We start from the raw sequence: 18,705 nt of genomic DNA on the forward strand, positions 1-18,705 counted from the left end.
TCACATCTGTAGGCCCAAAGAAAAACCTTTCAGATAAACAGGCAAAAGAAAAATAGCCCCAAATCAAAATAAACAAAAACACATTTATTGTCTTTTCCTAAAAGATGGTATCATGATTTCCTGTTACATACTAGAGCATGCTACCTTATTTCCTTCTTCCCTGGATGCTTTAGGTTCTGAATTCATTCATTTCAACAGATATTTGAGCACCTTTTATGGAGCAAGTAGTTCTAAGCACTTGAGACTCATTTGCAAACAAATAAACAAAAATCTCTGCCAACATGGAACTCTATTATAAAAAAGGAAAAAAACAAAACAAAACACTAAATAAGGGTTTTCTTAGACAGAGGCAAGGAGAGATCGAAGAAATTTCTAGGATGAGATTTCAAAAAAGTTCTTAGATCATGAAACACAGAAGCAAGTACTATTTTAAAAGTGAATATGTGGAGGAGCTAAGATGGCGGAGGAATAGGACGGGGAGACCACTTTCTCCCCTATAAATTCATCAAAAGAACATTTGAATGCTGAGCAAACTTCACAAAACAACTTCTGACCACTGGCAGAGGACCTCAGACACCCAGAAAAGCAGCCCATCGTCTTTGAAAGGAGGTAGGACAAAATATAAAAGATAAAAAGAGAGACAAAAGAGCTAGGGACAGAGACCCGTCCTGGGAAGGGAGTCTTAATAGAGGAAGTTTCCAAACACCAGGAAACCCTCGCACTGGCGGGTCTGGGGGAAGTTTTCGAATCTCAGAGGGCAAACTAACTGGGAGGAAAAATAAATAAAACCCACAGATTACATGCCTAAAAGTGAGTATGTGTTTTTCCATTAGTTTATGTAGATATATACATAATGGTCTTGGAAACAAACGTTTATTGAGCAAAAATAGGTCATTTTCCGGTACCTTTTCTTCTTCACCACTTGACCATCAATATTATGTAATGTAACCCAGATGAACAGATAGTGTGGGGAAATTTAAGAATGTATACATGACTAAGAAAATGTCCCCTAAGTAGACATTTTCTTTAGTCTCTCAGTCTGACCAGTTTACCTTACTCACTGGTGTCACTAGTAAGTTCAACTTCTACTTCAAGTAGTGCTGATTACAGTACCTGAGCTACAAAAATAAAAGATTCCATTTTAGCAAAGTTCACAAATACTGTTTTAATCCAGCTATCCACACTGTCCATCTAAAACAGCACATGTCTCATTTACATGGAACTGCCTTAGCTTTTTAAACCAGTATACTTTATGAAACAAATGCTTCTCAAATAGCACTTCAATGCTAAATATAGGATTAAAGAATGAAAAAAAATTAGTCATGGACATTCAGTATTCAAAGATTTGAGATCACACAGAAAACCACATCCAGGTGAGTTAATTTTTCACTTTTCATCTTGAGAATGTTGCTATGGGATAGACATAGTCAGCTTTCATTTAGGTCTTATACATTTTAGGCACTAGTTTACACAGTTAATGCATATAAAAGGAAACACAAAATCCAAAACCAATTTCCAACTTAGAATGAGTATATAGCATTGCTTAGTTTTTCAAAATAACTAGAGATAAATAAATAGTTAGTTGTGGTAGTACCTATATTAAGTTATTCCATTGGAAAATGTGTTTGTTTCTCAATAGGAACCAATTTGCATTCTGCAAAGCATATGTAATTTTTCACTGCTTACCATTTCAGTACATAGTAGAACTGTACTATCTACATTCTACATTTGGTTAATTTTTTTTCCATATGCAGATAGCTAGGCTACAAATGTTAGCCCCTCAAAAATAACATCTTTATATAGAAGTTACTTTAAAAAATAAGAAATGGTACCTCTCATGTACAAAAGCCACACGTTTGTAATACATTTTAAACCTCTCTGATACTATTTTAAACCAATTAATGGATTGATATAAATGCATTCATTAAAGTCAAGTAATAGTACATACTAAAAAGAATTGTGATTAACTGTTAAAAGGAATTTCTAGAATATTTCTTAGAAATGTTTATGAAATTCTTCTATCACAAAATTTTTTTTTTTTTTTTTTAACAAATAATGCAGTGAATATACCACAGTAAACTCTAGGATGAATAATGCTACCTCTTGTTAAAGAAGGTTGTGTACATTATCAGTCAAAGCCCACTTGATCATGTCAGTAATTGAGAGAAACAAACTGATATTATTATGGACTAGAATAGGAATTCAGAGTATAGAAAAAATAATTTACAGATGAAGCTGTTGATTAATATTAAGCCAGATTCTCTTTCATTATGTTACCCTCTAAAATTTTCAGAAAAATATCATAGTGACTCTCTTTTTATTATCTCAAAGATTCCTCAAGACATACACAGTGAAATGGTGATTAACTTTCCATAGGATCCATATGAACTGGATTGAATTTGGAGCCATGGGGAGGGGCAGGGCGGGGGGGGGGGGGGGGTGGGGGGGGGTGGGGGGTGGGGGTGGGTGGGCAGAGTAGAAAAGTACACCTAAACTAAACTATCTACTTCCCTTTCATAAACCTTTAGAGATGGTCAAGAGTTTCTTGGTACAGTATGAAAATTACAAGAAATAAGACTTGGGAAACTAGCAATATTCCGTCTCATCGAATCAAATGATTTTTAGAGCTAAGGAGTCAGCAAGAACTTCAGGCTTGATCACTTCTTCTGTCCTGATCATTTCACCCCAAGACACTACAAATCATCTATAAAACTAGTTAATCTTTCTTAGGTACCTTAGACATATCTTAATGTCACAGTATTACTTAGACATATCTTAATATGTCACAGTATTACTTTTACTGTTAATTATAGTTTAGCATTTCTCCAGATCACTACATTTCTTTGAATAAGTCATTGTGATCAAAGTTGGGCCATTACATCCCACAATTTAAGTTCATCTATTGATTACAGATTTCATTTTATATATATATATGTAGCTTGCCAGCATATTGTGCTCCAAATTAATTGTGGCTTGGCAGATCTATTCTAGAAAAAAACAGTGGTTTTATGTGCTTTCTACAGAATGAGTCTAACCAACAGAAGTGAATATATTTGGTGCAGACAACCTAACCATATCATTTAACCCATTAATTTTAGTCTATAAGTTTGATCAGTATCAATTTCTCTTGCTTGAGAGGAAGCAGACTATTCAAGAGTGAATTTATTTGATCAGTGGTACTCTATGATTTTGAAAAAATTCCGGGAGATAGTGAAGGAAAGGGAAGCCTAGTGTGCTGCAGTCTGTGGGTGTGCAGGGTCAAACACAACTTAGCAACTGAACAACAATTCCTATGTAGAGTCCCAATGACAGAGATTCCCACAGCCAATGATTTAAGAATAATTTTTTTCCATAATATACAAATTGGGGTTCATTAGTTTTATAAGTCTGTTTACTTTCAAGTCTCCATTTTAAGATGTATACTATCTGCTTGCATGTTTGTATCCCAGACCCCTCTTCCCATCCCACATTCTGTTACCCAATTTCATATCTAAATTCACACTTAGCTTGATTTGTAACTTGGAGTAATTCCAGCAGACAACCATAAGGGTGTGTCTATAGAATGCCAAAAATCTAACCAATTGTGTCAGTAACTTAGACATTCATTCTTGATATTTTGTCTACATCATACTAAATGTATTTAATGAACTTTCTTAACTGACTAAACCCCTGACATTATTAGACATGGCTGTAAATAATAATGAGAATAGCAATGAATGTCATCAAACAAATGATACATTTGGGTCAGCACAAATTAGAACCTTAAGGAAAGTGATTCCAGTTAATCAGCATGGACTAAAATCTTTATGATATGGTTTCAAATTGTATTCTAAGGATGTTAAGGATCTGCAACATTTAGTTATTCTCCAATTTATTAAAAAAAAAAAAACTAGATCAGGGAAGTACTAGCTACCCAAATTAACCAGAAATATTAAATGTTATTTTGCATTTGAGTTATGAAAAAGACCAATTTATACTGGGCAACTTACTAATGACAATGACGACTTAGGACTGCGGATATCCATTTTAATTAGGTTATTGCTTAAGGATCATAATTGGCCTGGAATCTTTTGGAAAATTTGTAGACTACTTTATAAAGTTACATAAAATTGTGAAAAAGTTGCATGCTTTAAAAATTTAGTATTTCCATGAAGCTTGTGGTCTAAAAAGAGTATGAATACAATAGCAAATGGATGTTTTTTTAACACAGTTTCTTGGTATTTACAGTAATTTTTTTTCTCTATTTGCTGTCCCTTCGGTGTCAGTCATTTGGTTTTCTGTTTTTTTTTCCTCAGCACATTCAGTACAAGGAGGCACTGATTCATCCTGTCAAAGAATATGGAAAAGATAATTAGACTCAAAAATGTTTAATGTAAAAATTAAACAGTAACTCAAGTATCTCAACAAACTTCTTACAGAAAACCAATGCCAGGCAGAAAATAAGTGTTAACACTTATTTTTGTTAACACTGTTACTTTGTGAAAGCACATAAAATATGTTTTACAAATAGAAAAAATTTCAAAAACTTTTTTGAGAAAACTTTGGCCAAACCATTCAAACTTTGATTAATCTAACCCCCAAATTGAAAAATGTTGTGTTAAGTAAATTGAAAGGACCCTGATGCTGGGAAAGATTGAGGGCAGGAGAAGGGGATGACAGAGGATGAGATGGTTGGATGGCATCACCAACTCAACGGACATGAGTTTGGGTAAACTCTGGGAGTTGGTGATGGACAGGGAGGCCTGGTGTGCTGCAGTTCATCAGGTCGCAAAGAGTCGGACACGACTGAGCAACTGAAGTAAAATGACTCTTAATAATTGCTATGATGCAATATATTTGGTCAAATATAGAACTTCTAGATAGAAGTTCAGTATTAAGCTCCTGAGTTATGTTTGTTATTTGTTTTGTGGGGGATACGTTTGTCTTTCTACCTTCTGTTTCTCAAATCTTCATTTATCTTCTTTGTCCTCTAAGGAATGTAAGTGGACTTTTTGTTTTCTGTTTACTTTTGTTTTGTTCCTTGGTTGCTGGGGAAGGGTAAGACACCTCCCTTGCCCTTGTTCTTCTAGGACTTCAGCTAATCAAATCAAAGCTTAGTGGCAGGCACAGTGGCCATGGAAAGGTCCAGAGGCAATAGGTGAAAAATATATCTTGTATTAGGTAATACGGCATCCTGGCTTCAGCTAGAGCAAGGGAGAAAATCATAGAACCCATGAGCTTCAAAAAGTGTTTCTGACAATCCAACAGTCAAACAAACAAAATACCTGTGGGACAGGTGATGATTCTGCAGTGTCATTGTTTGGAAGATTTTCATCCTGCTTCGTAGAACAGACTGTGCTCTCCTGTAAAAGCTGCGATTGAAAGAAGGTCAGTGAAGTTAAATTAAATGAAGGAAAGGAACAGACAATCTCGCTTGAAATCTTCCCATTGGTAAATGTCCTTTACTTTGAGACAAGCTGAAAGGTCAAGTGAGGGACAAAGTGATCACAACATTACTGAGATCCCAGGGAGAAGGCAATTATTCACAGTCCATTTGAGGGTCTCAGTGATGCTTATGACAGACAGCTACTAAAAAAAAAAGCTCAATTCCAATGAAAAATTCTTGCTTTGCAAAAAGTTTTAAAAAATAAAGAGTTGCACAACTACTATATGCTATTATCCCTGATGTATCTAGACTCTAAGATTTAAATATGTTCATGGTCTATGTGCCTTCAAGAACATCAAGATTGCAAGCCAGAAAACAATGTAAATGTTATGATCATTGTAAGAAAAAAAAAAGAAGCAAAAAACTGAAATCACAATTAAATGGAATCAGGAGACCAAAAAGGGAGCTCTCATATGCCACAACAACAGTAGAGCCCAACAAGATGAAGACAGACTTCTCTTCTTTCCTGGCAATAATTCAGCCCATGAAAAGCCAAGAACTCTGTTTATTGTAGCCCTTCCAACCCTCTTTTCCCCTCCATAAAAAGTCCTTTTTCCTTTGCTTTGTGGGGACTTGGACCTTGCTCACCATGATTGCAGATGCCCAAATTGTAATTCTCTACCGATTCCAAGTAAACACATAATTGCTGAAGACATGTCTATCAGTCTGTTTTGGTCAACATCTGTCTAGCAAAAAATCTTCAACACCTTAAAAAAGATTATATTTGTGCAAATAACATCATATATTTCACTAACCAGGATATCCCTTCTTACTTACTAGCTTCCATAGTCTTAAAGAAAATGACTTACTGGCAGCATAGTCCAGCTGGCTTTCATTTTCATATTAACCAAGGGTTAAAATATTGAATTTCTCTTCCTCCATCCCTCTCTTTCTTCCTTCTTCCTCAGTCAGCCTCTTTTCCCTCTTTTCCTCACTGCCTCTCAATTCTCCCTTCATCTCTTCCTTTTCTTCTCATCATTTTTTTTAACTTAAAACACATTTTTAAAGTATATGTCAAAACTGTTAAATATAAGAATATGTACTTTTTAGTGATATTTCTACAATCCTTTCCCTGTAGAAAATGTATAAAACAGAGACTGGGAGTCTAATAGTTCATGGCCACTGTGTAACTCTAACCTTAAACAAGTTAGTTTCTTTGAAGTCAAACAAGGAGGATACCTAAGTTGGCTTTGAAATCTAACTTTCTAGGAGTGGATGATAACTAAAGAAATTGTGTAGGATATTTAACCTACTCCAATTCAGATTTGAAAGCAAAGTTATTCTTACCTGCTCCATATTATTACTCTACATGGGTCCTAGCTGAACGTTCAGCATGTTACTTCACTCTTCTGTGGCTGTGTAGTATGCACTCCCCTCTACACCTCCATGACAGTCCCTCTTCACTGTGAGATCCTGAAGGCCAGCTAGTTTCTCCCTTCCTAGCACATTATTTTCACCACTAGACAGGCTCATCACACTTTCACTAAAGGTACAGTGCATTAGAAACATTGACACCAAATGATTTTATATGTATGTGTATGTCTGATTCCTCAATATATTCTAAGTTCCTTGAAGATACAGCCTACATTTTTCAGCTCTAGATCCCAGCTAGATGCCTATTAGATAGCAAATGGTCATATGTAGTCACTGAGTAAATAAATGAATAAAAGGAACATTGGCTATGAAAATATTTTAGTCCTTTTGAATTTTCATAAGTGTCTGAGTTTGTCAAATGATAAGATTTAGTTATATTTGATAACAGCTCCAAATGGGTTGTACAATAGCCTCTTCTTCAAAATAAGTCTACACTATATAGAAGAGTAGTTGAAATTTTGACTGCATTAGTCCAAAGAATTTTAGGCAGCTACATGAGGAATCTTCTGTACTAATTTTTTTTTCTTTTTATGTTGTATGGGTTTGAGTTACACCCAGAAACTAAAATTTCCCTGGAATATTACAAGTATTTTGTTTTTATTGTAATAATACAACTGACCTTTGTTTTTATTATACTTGCCTTTGGCCTTGGAGGGGGAAAAAACTAAAATGTACAAAATCAAGCTCAAAATGCAGAAAGTAAATGCAGAGTATAAGGCTTCCCAAAATATATTTTTGAAGAGTGGAGTATATAAGTTACCTAAGTTTGAGGAAACCTTTACTTGAACATTAAACAATGGTATTTAAGATAGTTCTTCTCAGAGTCTTTAACACAAAATTTCTTAAATCTTTGGTCTTGAATGATCTTCTTGCATAATCATATAGGGTGCTTGTTAAATATAATACTCCTGGGTGATAATTCAGTCTTATGAATATAGGGCTTGCATTTTTAATCATCAATCCAGCAATTCAAATGAACAGTGAAATTTGAAATCCACTTCTTTGTAATGTATAAATGTATTATAAATCTCTTAGGAGATATGATATAACCATTTCCTAAATACATTTGACCTCAAAAGCATTTTTTGTGCATGAGGTATTACTTGAGGTCATTGTCTTGAGAAAGATACCATAGGATTTATGGTGGAGTATGGTAAGCACAGCTGACTATTTGAGACAAGCCTTTGATCATCTGAACAATGAACTTTTAAAATTTCAACATTAAAGAAAATATTTTGTGGCTGGAAGACAATTCTAACCTTTTTGATACTTTGATCTTACAATGAACACAGCCTTTAAGTTTATTTTTGTGTGTGCCTCACAGGCATTGTGGAAACTTCGTGAGATGGGATTCATAAAATCCCTAGTGTTATTCAGAAAGGCAACAAATTTAAGCACTTCTGAAGGCACAAACCTTCAAACTACTCTCAATTAGATAAAATTCAACCTGATGAATATTGTACCTATTTCTAGAAACTCAAGTAATAAAATATGGAGATTGATCAGGAAAGTCTGCACAGATTCACCTACTTTAATGTGCAGCTCAACTATTAATTAAACAGGCGACCTAGGTGGGTCTGTAAATTATGAAATGGGATGAGCCATGAACATATCTTTATTAAAGTAATTACACACTCTTTCTCACATACGCATCTTCACCAACACCTCCAGAATCACCAGTTTGCTTCTGTGCTTTGGGCACAGATTACTATCTGACAAAATGTTATATTATGGCCACAAAAGTAGGCAAAGTAATAACAAATTTAGTTGAGACAAGCCCCTTTAATTATTTATCTCTGTGTGGAAAAAATATATAATCCTACCATGTTGGTGCAGACTCTAATACTGGAGTATCCTTAACAATGGTCAGGATTCTTATTTTAATGGCTGGAAGTCATGCATAAACAAATTTGAGTCCCAGCTCCATCTCCTACTATCTTTATAAGAGAAAAAAAAATCTTTTTATTTTGTATTGGGGTATAGCCAATTAACAGTGTTATAATCTCAGCCATACTTATACCTGTATCCATTCTTCCCCAAACTCTCCTTCTGTCCAGCCTGTCACATGACATTGAGCAGAGTTCCCTGAGCTATATAGTAGTTCTTTGTTGGTTATCCATTTTAAATATGGCAGTGTGTACAAGTCTATTCTAAACTCCCTAACTATTCCTTTCCCCCAACATTCCCTCATCCTCACCCCCTGCAACCATAAGTTCATTCTCTAAGTCTGTGAGTCTGTTTTATAACTAAGTTCTCTGTATCATTTCTTTTTAGATTCCACATATAAGGGATGTCATATAAGCTTTCTCCTTCTCTGACTTACTTCACTCAGTATGACAATCTCTAGGCCCATCCATGTTGCTGCAAATGGCATTACTTCATTATTTTCAAAGGCTGAGTAATATTCCAATACCTTTGATAATGAGCTTTGAGGTTTCTGAGATTTGATATTTTACAGAAAAATAAGATTAAACATCAATAACAAATTTTAACATCAGAACAAATAAACCAACAAGCAAAATCCACTGCTAGTTTCAGCAATATTTCAGAGAAGGAATAAAATTTTAATACTAATATATGTAAAGGATCAAATATCAAAAGAAATTATTTTTGAGAATCAGAGAGAAAGACTGGTTCATAGAAAATCCACTAATATTCTTATTTGACATTAAATGTCAGTTTTCTACATTTCTATACTGTTGAAAACTTCATGACAGGGCAGTACTTGTTAGTGAAATGATGGATGGGAAATACCAATTTGACTTCACTTTTCCTTCATTTGTGAAATGGGGATAATGATGCATACATTCAAAATTTCTGACATCAAGTGAAATGAGTTAATGAAAGTAACTCAGCTAGGTGAATGGAGTAAAGAGTCCATCGGGGTTAGAATTCCTTTAGCTCTTATTTGGTGTGTACACTTGGGAAAGTTACTTTATCTTAAGGAGGTTCTGATTCCTTATCTGTAGGGTAGGCAAAATGATCCTTACTTTACAGGTGTTTTGATGAAATAAAATGTATACAATGGTTTCTAAAGGAGTATTTTGCATGTATTAGATGCTCAATTAGGCTTAGTTCCTACCGTTTCTTTCCCTTCCTAAGGTTTTTTCCTTCTGTCAAAATTTCTCCATTTTGTTGACAAATATTTGTATCAGAATAGAAACACAGCTATTCAGTCATTTTAATTTTCAGTCGTGGTGTCAACATAATGACCCTGGTCATTGGATGGTCTTGACATTGCCAAAGAGTGTGTGGCTGTCCTTGATCTTTTCCTGTTTATGATTTAACAGGGCAGGAAAAATGTCAGATTAACCATCCACCTGTCTTCCTTGAGAAATCTTAACCTTGGAGAATGCCTTTATCCTTCCTGAATTTTCATTTGTTTTCTTCCTTAAGGCAGAATCAGCAGATCAATCTAACCAACTTAAGGATTCAGGTGCTTCAGAAGGTTTTCATTAAGGAACGTTCACATCTTTGGCTTCAGTGCAAATATCCCATTTAGAAAATAGGGAAATTGTTAGGTAGTTAGAATAGGGAAAAAGAGTCCAAAATGGCGGTGGCTAAAAGACCTGGAAGGGAAAGCCCGTGAAAATAGAGCAAAGGAAGGTCCGAGGACCGGAGTGAGAACCTCAGGTAAAACAAACAAGGCTCCTGCCTAAGCTCAATTTACATAAGACAGGCCCAGGGACAGAGAAACATATAAAAAGAGGAGCCGAAGCCCTCTTCTCTCTCTTTGCTCCCTCCCTCTCTGTCCCGCGCGATGGGGCGATCTTCTCTTCACGTCTTTGGATCGACGTGCCCTTATGCCTCGAAGATGGATTCTCCTGTTAATATATAAATAAATAGAGCTGTGACACTGAGCTGTAACACTGATTTGTTTAAGAGATATAACAAGGTCTGTCCTCCGAGAGCTGCGATCCGCCGAGGGGGCTTCCATGTCTGTCACTCCAAATTTTCGTTGTGACGAGACAAAGAACCGAGGAGCATATACTCGCATGACAGAAATACAATTGTATATTTAGAATGACCTTTTTTAAAAGGCACCCTGAGTAAAATTACTCCATAATACTGTTGCATCGACAACCATTTTGTGTTGTTAAGCGGCCTTCAAGGGCCTGAAGCTGACACTCGCCCCCAGCGCCATCCTCCAGTGCGTTCCCTAGATAACAGCCAGCAGAGACACAGGACGTGTAAGGTCCTAACGGAACTTCTCCGGTGCTGCTGGTAATACAGTTCCTCTTGTTTCTCCGCAGCTTCCGCTTGTGAGACCCTTAGGTAAGAACCCCGTGAAGCTTACTGAAACTCTGCTGCTGCTCCTTTCAGGGTGAACTGACGGATCTGGCCTACCCTGGAACCTCAAGCCCTCCACACCAACCCTAAGAAGGCATTTGCCCCAAGTTCTGCTGCTTCCTTTTGGCCTTGACACTCCCATGTAGCTCAAGGCGGAATGCCTTGTGTTCCTCCAGGACCTGTGATTAGCAAACCTCTGTATTCCAGTTTCCCTGAGCTTGAGGTCTTTCTCGAACCGTGGGGCACCGTCTGATACCTAGGGCTTTACTTAACAAATGTTAACAAAAACCAAAACAGGCACTATGATAGAGTAAAAAAATTACTGGAAAGCCAATAAAAGAAAAGCCTCTTTTGCATTTTGTTTATTTTAAATTACACTCCATTCTCCCTCTGAAATAATAATACTTTAAGAATTAAAGCAGATGAGATGGTTTATCAGAGATTCATTTAAAGTCTTCTCTGGGTTTTAATCTCTTATTCTCTTGATTACAGTAACTTTGTTAATGGTATTGAGCACTTGGTTCTACTTCACAAGAGGGATTAGTTTTTTCTCTGATGACTTTTCTGTATACATTAAAAGAACTTGAAATACTTAATACAAATGCATAGCTGGGCAACCTGAAATTCTGCCTAGAAAAAATACATCTGACAGTTAAAAGGTCCAATTTATTCTTCATATTTAATTAATATCTGGGACAAGGTGGGGGCTAAAAACAAGCATGATTTTTAGAATATATAAAAGAAAAAATGGAATTAGGTATCAAGTTTTTAACAAACATTGGCTAAATTTTTCTCTCATGTGACTTGAGTATGAAATTTTTTAAAATTTATTATAGAATGATACTTTGGTACTGTTTTAATATTTAAAAAGGCAGAAACTGGAAGAAGTTCAAAGATTAAAAATGGAATGCTGAATCAAGATGATGGTAGTTACTGGAGGAACAGTGGCCTGGGAGGGAGGCAGGGTCCGACACTGATGTCCTCTGTTACCAGGCCCCTCCAGGCAAGTTGCATTTCCTCTCTGAACCGTAATTCATTCATTACATGAAATAGTTAAAATTTAGAAACAGGAAGCCCTAACTTCATCATTTTAGATATTTTGGAAATCTATTTAAAAGTGTCTGTTATGATTTGCATTTTGTTTGGTCTGAAGGAAATATCAATACTTTTATGTCTGTCCTCAAATTGCCTATTATCTAATGCAAAATGAGAATCTTATACATATAATCAACATGCAAGAGGGATTGTGATACAGGATAAAACATGTGTATGAACCAAGCACTGTGGAGACCCAGAGGAGAAAACCATTTTGTTTCAGGGAAGTTAAGAGGGGTCAGAGAGTTATCAACAAGATTAAGCTTTGTATTTACACATCACTGACCAGTTTCCTTATAATAATTATTAACATGCTTATTAGGCTATTTATATTTACCAAATTATAAGTTACCCATTATTATTATGGTTTCTATATGATATCTGGTAAGAAATCATAATTAAGTTTACATTGTGCATGCTTTAAATTAAGATGTTATAGGAGGGTAAACATGGAAATCTATTATCTAATGTAAAAAGCAGAAATTTATTCTAAAGACCTTAGGTAACTATCTGTCCTTCCCATATAATCTTGATGCATGCCTATTCCTTCTTAAAAAAAACCACAGGAGTACAATGAATGCCTGTTATGAAGCCAACCTCTTCAGATGGTCTGATGGAGCGTAGCCCAGAATGCCAATGGTGTATGGTCACTCAGTCCAATTACAGCAGGGCTTGACTCTCCTAGAAATTTTTTGTTAATGCAGTGTCATCATCAGGGCATCAAATGTCACACAGGGAATATTGGATATAATTGTAAACTAGAACTTTTAAAATCTCTGCCAAAATTGTTTTAGTATGAAAATGCTGGCATAAGTTTCTACGAGCAGCTCTAGATTTATTTCCTGCACATTTTATGCTCTCATTTTCCTAGACAATGCTTTGCTGTTGAATAAACTCCCTTTGGTCAGGGATTTGCACGCAGATGCAACAGCAAGATTCTGAGCAAGGAGTACTTAGAATGCTAGATATAAGCCATTGTTGCCTTTCATTTCCTCAGCACATTAAGAAAAGTTAAGTGTGTGCTATCTAGAGGAGTCAGAAACGTTATAAAACACATTTACACTGAATAGTAAGTCTTATTCCTTTTGTGAAAATTAACATAAACTGCTCAGTGTCTTTAATTCTTGATATGCAGTTAAACAATATGAGGCACATTTGCAAACTGCAGGAAAATGGGATAAAGCAGGTACATCCTTTGCTTTCTCCCTGTGACTACAAAATTATCATTTGAGCAAAACTACTTTCAAGGGAACTTAAACATTCCCCGAAACTTGTAGTCCAATATGTTGTTAAGCTTTTGTGGATCCATTTCAAGTTTTCTACATCCACTAACAAAAGGGCCAACAAATCCAGAGCCATTTTCCTAGGTGACCCTGCCTGGTTGGATAGGGCAGGAAGTAGAACATATCTAAGACTATGCATGGGCCTTAATTCCAAGATTAGGACCTTGTCCATACAAGATATTAAGACCATGAATGTGAAAACTGCAGAGTAAATTCAGCCTGAACTAATAAGGACATCCATAATAAAACCAAACACTGTATATTTAATCTCTATGACTACAATCATCATGATAAACCTATAAGAAACAAACATTAAAAATTCTCCAGAACGTTTAAGAGGAAATATTGATGGAAAAAAATGTAGGATGGTTTATTGAAACAACACACATTCCTGGTCTATGCCCTAGATCTACTGATTAATAATCTGTGGGAGTGGAGCCTTACCACAGGCAGTTTGATTTGAAAATAGTTGATCTGAATTTTATAGAAAAGGGATCTGACTAACAAAATCATTTGCCAATAAGTGATGTGTTAGGAAAACAGCACAGTGGTAATTTCCAGGTTCTTTCTAGTATGTTATTTCATCTTGGGTATGACCAACAGAAATCAAAATGAATCACCTTTGCTATTTATTGACTAAGAAATTGCATGTGCTCCCATCAGCACTAGTGAGGTTGCTGATCATCATAGAATCCTGGAATAGAAAGAGATGATCTCATGATAGCTCTTTTCCTCTACTCTAAGGCTTCATTTCCTGACTACATCACAGAATGGTTGTTTTTCATTATTATATAATATACTATGTCTTCTATGCTAATTCTATTTTCAGAAAATTTTCATTGAGTTCACTTTAATATCTGACTGAAATATTCACCTTTTTATAGCTGTTTCCATCAGTTGCATCTGGATCTGCCCTAAGAGTGAAACAGACTAGGTTTTTTTAATGATGGCTATTCTGACTAATGTAAGGTGATAATTCATTGTGATTTTTCTTTTCATTTTCTGTGATAATTAGTGATGCTGAGTATCTTTTCATGTGCCTATTGGCCATCTGTATATCTTCTTTGGAGAAATGTCTATTTAGGTCTTCTTCCCATTTTTCAATTAGGCTTTTTTTTTTTTTTTTTAGGTTATTGCATTATATGAACTGTTCATTCATTTGGGAAACTAAGCCTGGTTGGTGGCATTATTTGCAAGTAATTTCTCCTGGTTAGTAGGTTGTACTTGTTTATGATTTCCTTTCTTGCACAAAAGTTTGCAAGTTTGATTAGGTCCCGTTTGTTAATTTTTGTTTTTATTTCTATTGCCTTGGGAGACTGATCTTAGGAAACACTGGTACAATTTATGTCAGAATGTTTTGCCTATGTTCTCTTCTAAGAGTTGTATAGTGTCATGTCTTATAATTAAGACTGTGAGCCATTCTGTGTTTATTTTAGTGCATGGTGTGAGGATGTGTTCTAACTTCATTGATTTACATTTGGCTGTCCAGCTTTATCAGTACCACTTGCTGAAGAGACTGTCTTACTCCATTGTATTTTCTTGTGTTCTTTGTAGAAGACTGATTGACTATAGATGGCTTCCCAAGTGGCTCAGTGGCAAAGAATCTGCCTGTAATGCAGGAGATGTGAGTTCAATCTCTGGGTCAGGAAGTTCCTCTAGAGAAGGAAATGGCAACCCACTTCAGTATTCTTGCCTGGGAAATCCCATGGACAGAGGAGCCTGGAGGGCCATGTTCATGAGGTTGGAAAAGAGTCAGACACTTTTGGGTTCTGTATTCTGTTCTGTTGATCCAAATTTTATGTCAGTACCTTGATGTTTTGATTACTTTCCCTTTGTGGTGGGCTTCCCTGGTGGCTCTGTGGTAAAGAATGTGGTGAAGAGATGCAGGTAGAGAGACAGGTGGGCTATAGTCCATGGGGTCAAAAAGATTGAGACACAACTTAGCGATGAAACAACAACAACCTTTGTAGCACCGTCTGAAATCTGGGAGGGTTATGCAGCATTATTTATAATATCCAAGACATGAAGACAATCTAAGTTTCTAGATGAATAAAGAAAGTGTTACATAGAGAGGAACATATATGAATATTATTCAGACATAAAGTGGGAATTCTTCCATTTGTGACAACATGGATAAACACTGAAATACAAAAAAGGTTAAAATCAAGAAGGGAAAATCAACAAATAACATACACAGGAATTCTCATAAGTTTATCAGCTGAATTTTCAGCAGAAACTCTGCAGGCCAGAAGGGAGTGGCAGGATATATTTAAAATGATGCTGTTATTAGTCAAAAGAAAGCTGAAGCAGTCATATTCAGAGCAAGAAAAATATCAGGGATAAAGAGTGACATCTATTAATAATAGAGGGGTCAATTCCACACACACACAAAAATATATATATAACAATTCTTAACAAAAATATATCTAACAACAGATTGTCAAGATATATGAGACAAAGCTAATAGAACTGCAAGGAGAAACAGAAATGAACCACTACCACCGATGAAAGTTTCAACACTCTCTATCAATAGTGGACATATCAAGTGAGCAGACAATTTCCAAAAATAGAGTTGACCTGAAGAGCAATACAAATCAAATGGATCTAACTGATATTTATGGAATACTTGATCAAACAAGAATAAAATACAGATTCTTCTCAAGGTAACATGGAACATCAGACAGACTGCATTTGAACAAATGTTGAGTATGCCATCAGACTGTAATGGAACTAAATGACAAATTAGAGAAAGATAGCTGGTTGCCATATGTAACTCTGAACTATTGCTCTATTACTCTGCAAACCGAAAGCTGTACTTAAAAATACCTGCTATCTTTTAGAAAGACACCATTAAGAAAATGTAAAGACAAGCAACATCCTGAGAGAAGAGAAATATTTTCAAATTATATATCTGGTAAAGGATATATATCCAGAATATGTAAGGAATCTCGCTACTTAATACCAAGGAGACAGACAACCCCAATAAACATGGGGAAAATATCTGAATAGACATTTCACTGAAGAAAATACATGAATTGCTAATAAGTATATAAAAATATGCTCAAATTTTTGACCATTTGGAAATTAACAGTTAAGCCTGTTATGAAATTTGATTTCAGACTCCCTAGAATTTTATTTTTAAGCAAAAATTCAGACAATAACAAGTGATGACAAAGATGTAGAGAAAATGGAACTCTCATAATTGCTAATTAAGATGTAAAATGGTGCAACCACTTCGGAAATGTCTGTTTCTTAAAAAGTTAAGAAAGTATTTACAATATCCCATTCTACTTCTGGGTATCTACTCAAGAAAAATAAAACATATGTCCACTTGAAGATGTTTATGTAAATGTTCATGGTATCATTAATTCAAAATAGCCAAAAAGTAGAAAAATCCAAAAGTTATCAGCTGGATAAGGAAAAAGTGATAAAACCATACAATGGAGTCTATTCAGAATAAAAAAGAGCAAACTACTGAAATATACTATAATATAGATGAACCTCAAAGTCATTATGCTACATGAAAGAAGGGAATGCAAAATGCCACATGCTATATGATCAATCTATAAAATCTATGGGAAAGGCAAACTGATAACCAGTAGAAACTAGGTTAGTGGTTGTCTTTATAGAGGTTAACTGTAAAGAAAGGCATGTGGGATCTTGCTAGGAAGATAGAAATGTTCTGAAACTGGCCTGTGGTAATGGTTGCAAAACTTGGTAAATTAAATAAATGAATAACTGAAATATACACTTAAAATCTGTGATTTTTAGAGAATGCACATTGTTTTTAAAAACTCATATTTTTCATAAGCAATTAGCTCCAGTGTGCTAATTTTTGTTCATTCTAGTTATTAAGATGGCACAAATCTCTCCTGTTAAGGAGGAAATGGACAAAAATTAACTTAAAATATCTCCTGTAATAGTTCATTTTATTTGAGAATAAAACTATAATTGTTCCAGTCAACCAAGACGAAAACAGAGACTCATATTAGACTTCATCCTTATTCTTTTATCTTTGCTTGAACACAAAATTCTGGGGTTTCTTATTCTGATATTCTGTTTATTTCATGCTTTCAATTATTTGTTATTGGCTTCATTCAGGTCCCTATTTTATCTTCCCTTTTATTATTAAAAAAATTCTTCATTGAATAGTTTCTAGATATTTTTAAATTTCATAGAGCAGAAAAACACATTAAACAGAAAATAAATGGAAATAAATTTTCCAAATTAATTTTGTCAAGTAAGGCCACCAAAATTAAAATTTAACTCGACAACTACCATGTATTTTCTCTCTGTAGAAAACTGAGTAGCACTGATTAGTTTCTAATTAAAGTCTTTTATAAAAAAAAGCAGTGAAAATACTTCAAAATACACATGAAATATACAAAACATAAATGTGAAAAAAAATTGTATTAGGTTCTCCAGGGAAACAGAACTATTAGAGTATATACATAGATGTATAAGAGGTTTTTTTTTTTTTAATGGGAATTGGCTCATGCTATTATGGAAGATGAGACATGCCACGATATGCACTCTCTAAGCTGGTGAATCAGGAAAGCTGGTGGCATAAAATTCAGTCCAAGTCTGAAGGGCTGAGAATAAGAGAAGCTGTTGTAATTCCCAACCTGAATCTCAGACCTGAAGCCAAAGGCCTGAGAACTGGGTGAGTGGCCTGCTGGTGTTAAGTCCCTGAGTTGGAAGGCCCCAGAAACATTAACTCTGATGTCTGAAGGCTGAAGAAGATATATGGCCCAGCTCAAAGGGAGAAGAAATTATGCTTCCTCCATCTTTTTGTTCAGTTCAGGCCTTCTAGGGATTAGATGACGCCTGCCATGTTTATGAGGGAAGATTTCTTAGTCTACTAACTCTTCTGGAAATGCCCTGTCAGACATACCCAGAATTAATATTTTACCAAGTCTCTGGTCATCCCTGAGCTCAGTCATTTTGATGCATAAAACTATCACGAGGCCACGTCTTGTCAACCTGGCACAGAGATGCACTTCTTTACTCATATTCAGTCTCCAAACAAAGACAATAAGGTTATATTTTTGCCAAACGTGTTAAAACTATCCTTCCTACAACAGAAAATGCAGCAATCCCTTTAACAGAAGAAGAGGTAAATTTCTTATTTTTCCTTTATGAAATTATGTTTTGATAACTTATTTGGATATTCAATTAAAGCAATTCAAATTGAAGCTTAAATCTCCAACTTGTTAGAATCAAGTTGAAGCTATTTTC

General features: G+C 35.2%; 1 protein-coding gene across 3 annotated transcripts in view; it reads right to left on the minus strand.

Moving 5' to 3' along the window:
• Positions 1-4,009: 4,009 nt before the first annotated feature.
• Positions 4,010-18,705, minus strand: part of LUZP2 (leucine zipper protein 2) — a 478,324-nt gene continuing 463,628 nt past the window's right edge. For all 3 annotated transcript variants that reach the window (XM_070457275.1, XM_070457274.1, XM_070457273.1), the window contains exons 11-12: positions 5,265-5,351; positions 4,010-4,326 (exon numbers count right to left, since the gene is read on the minus strand). In XM_070457275.1, coding sequence (XP_070313376.1) covers positions 4,222-4,326; positions 5,265-5,351 — 192 coding nt within the window. In that variant the 3' untranslated portion in view covers positions 4,010-4,221. The remainder of the gene's footprint in view (positions 4,327-5,264; positions 5,352-18,705) is intronic.

This window comes from Odocoileus virginianus, chromosome 28 (assembly GCF_023699985.2).
Source record: "Odocoileus virginianus isolate 20LAN1187 ecotype Illinois chromosome 28, Ovbor_1.2, whole genome shotgun sequence".
Classification (NCBI taxonomy): domain Eukaryota; kingdom Metazoa; phylum Chordata; class Mammalia; order Artiodactyla; family Cervidae; genus Odocoileus; species Odocoileus virginianus.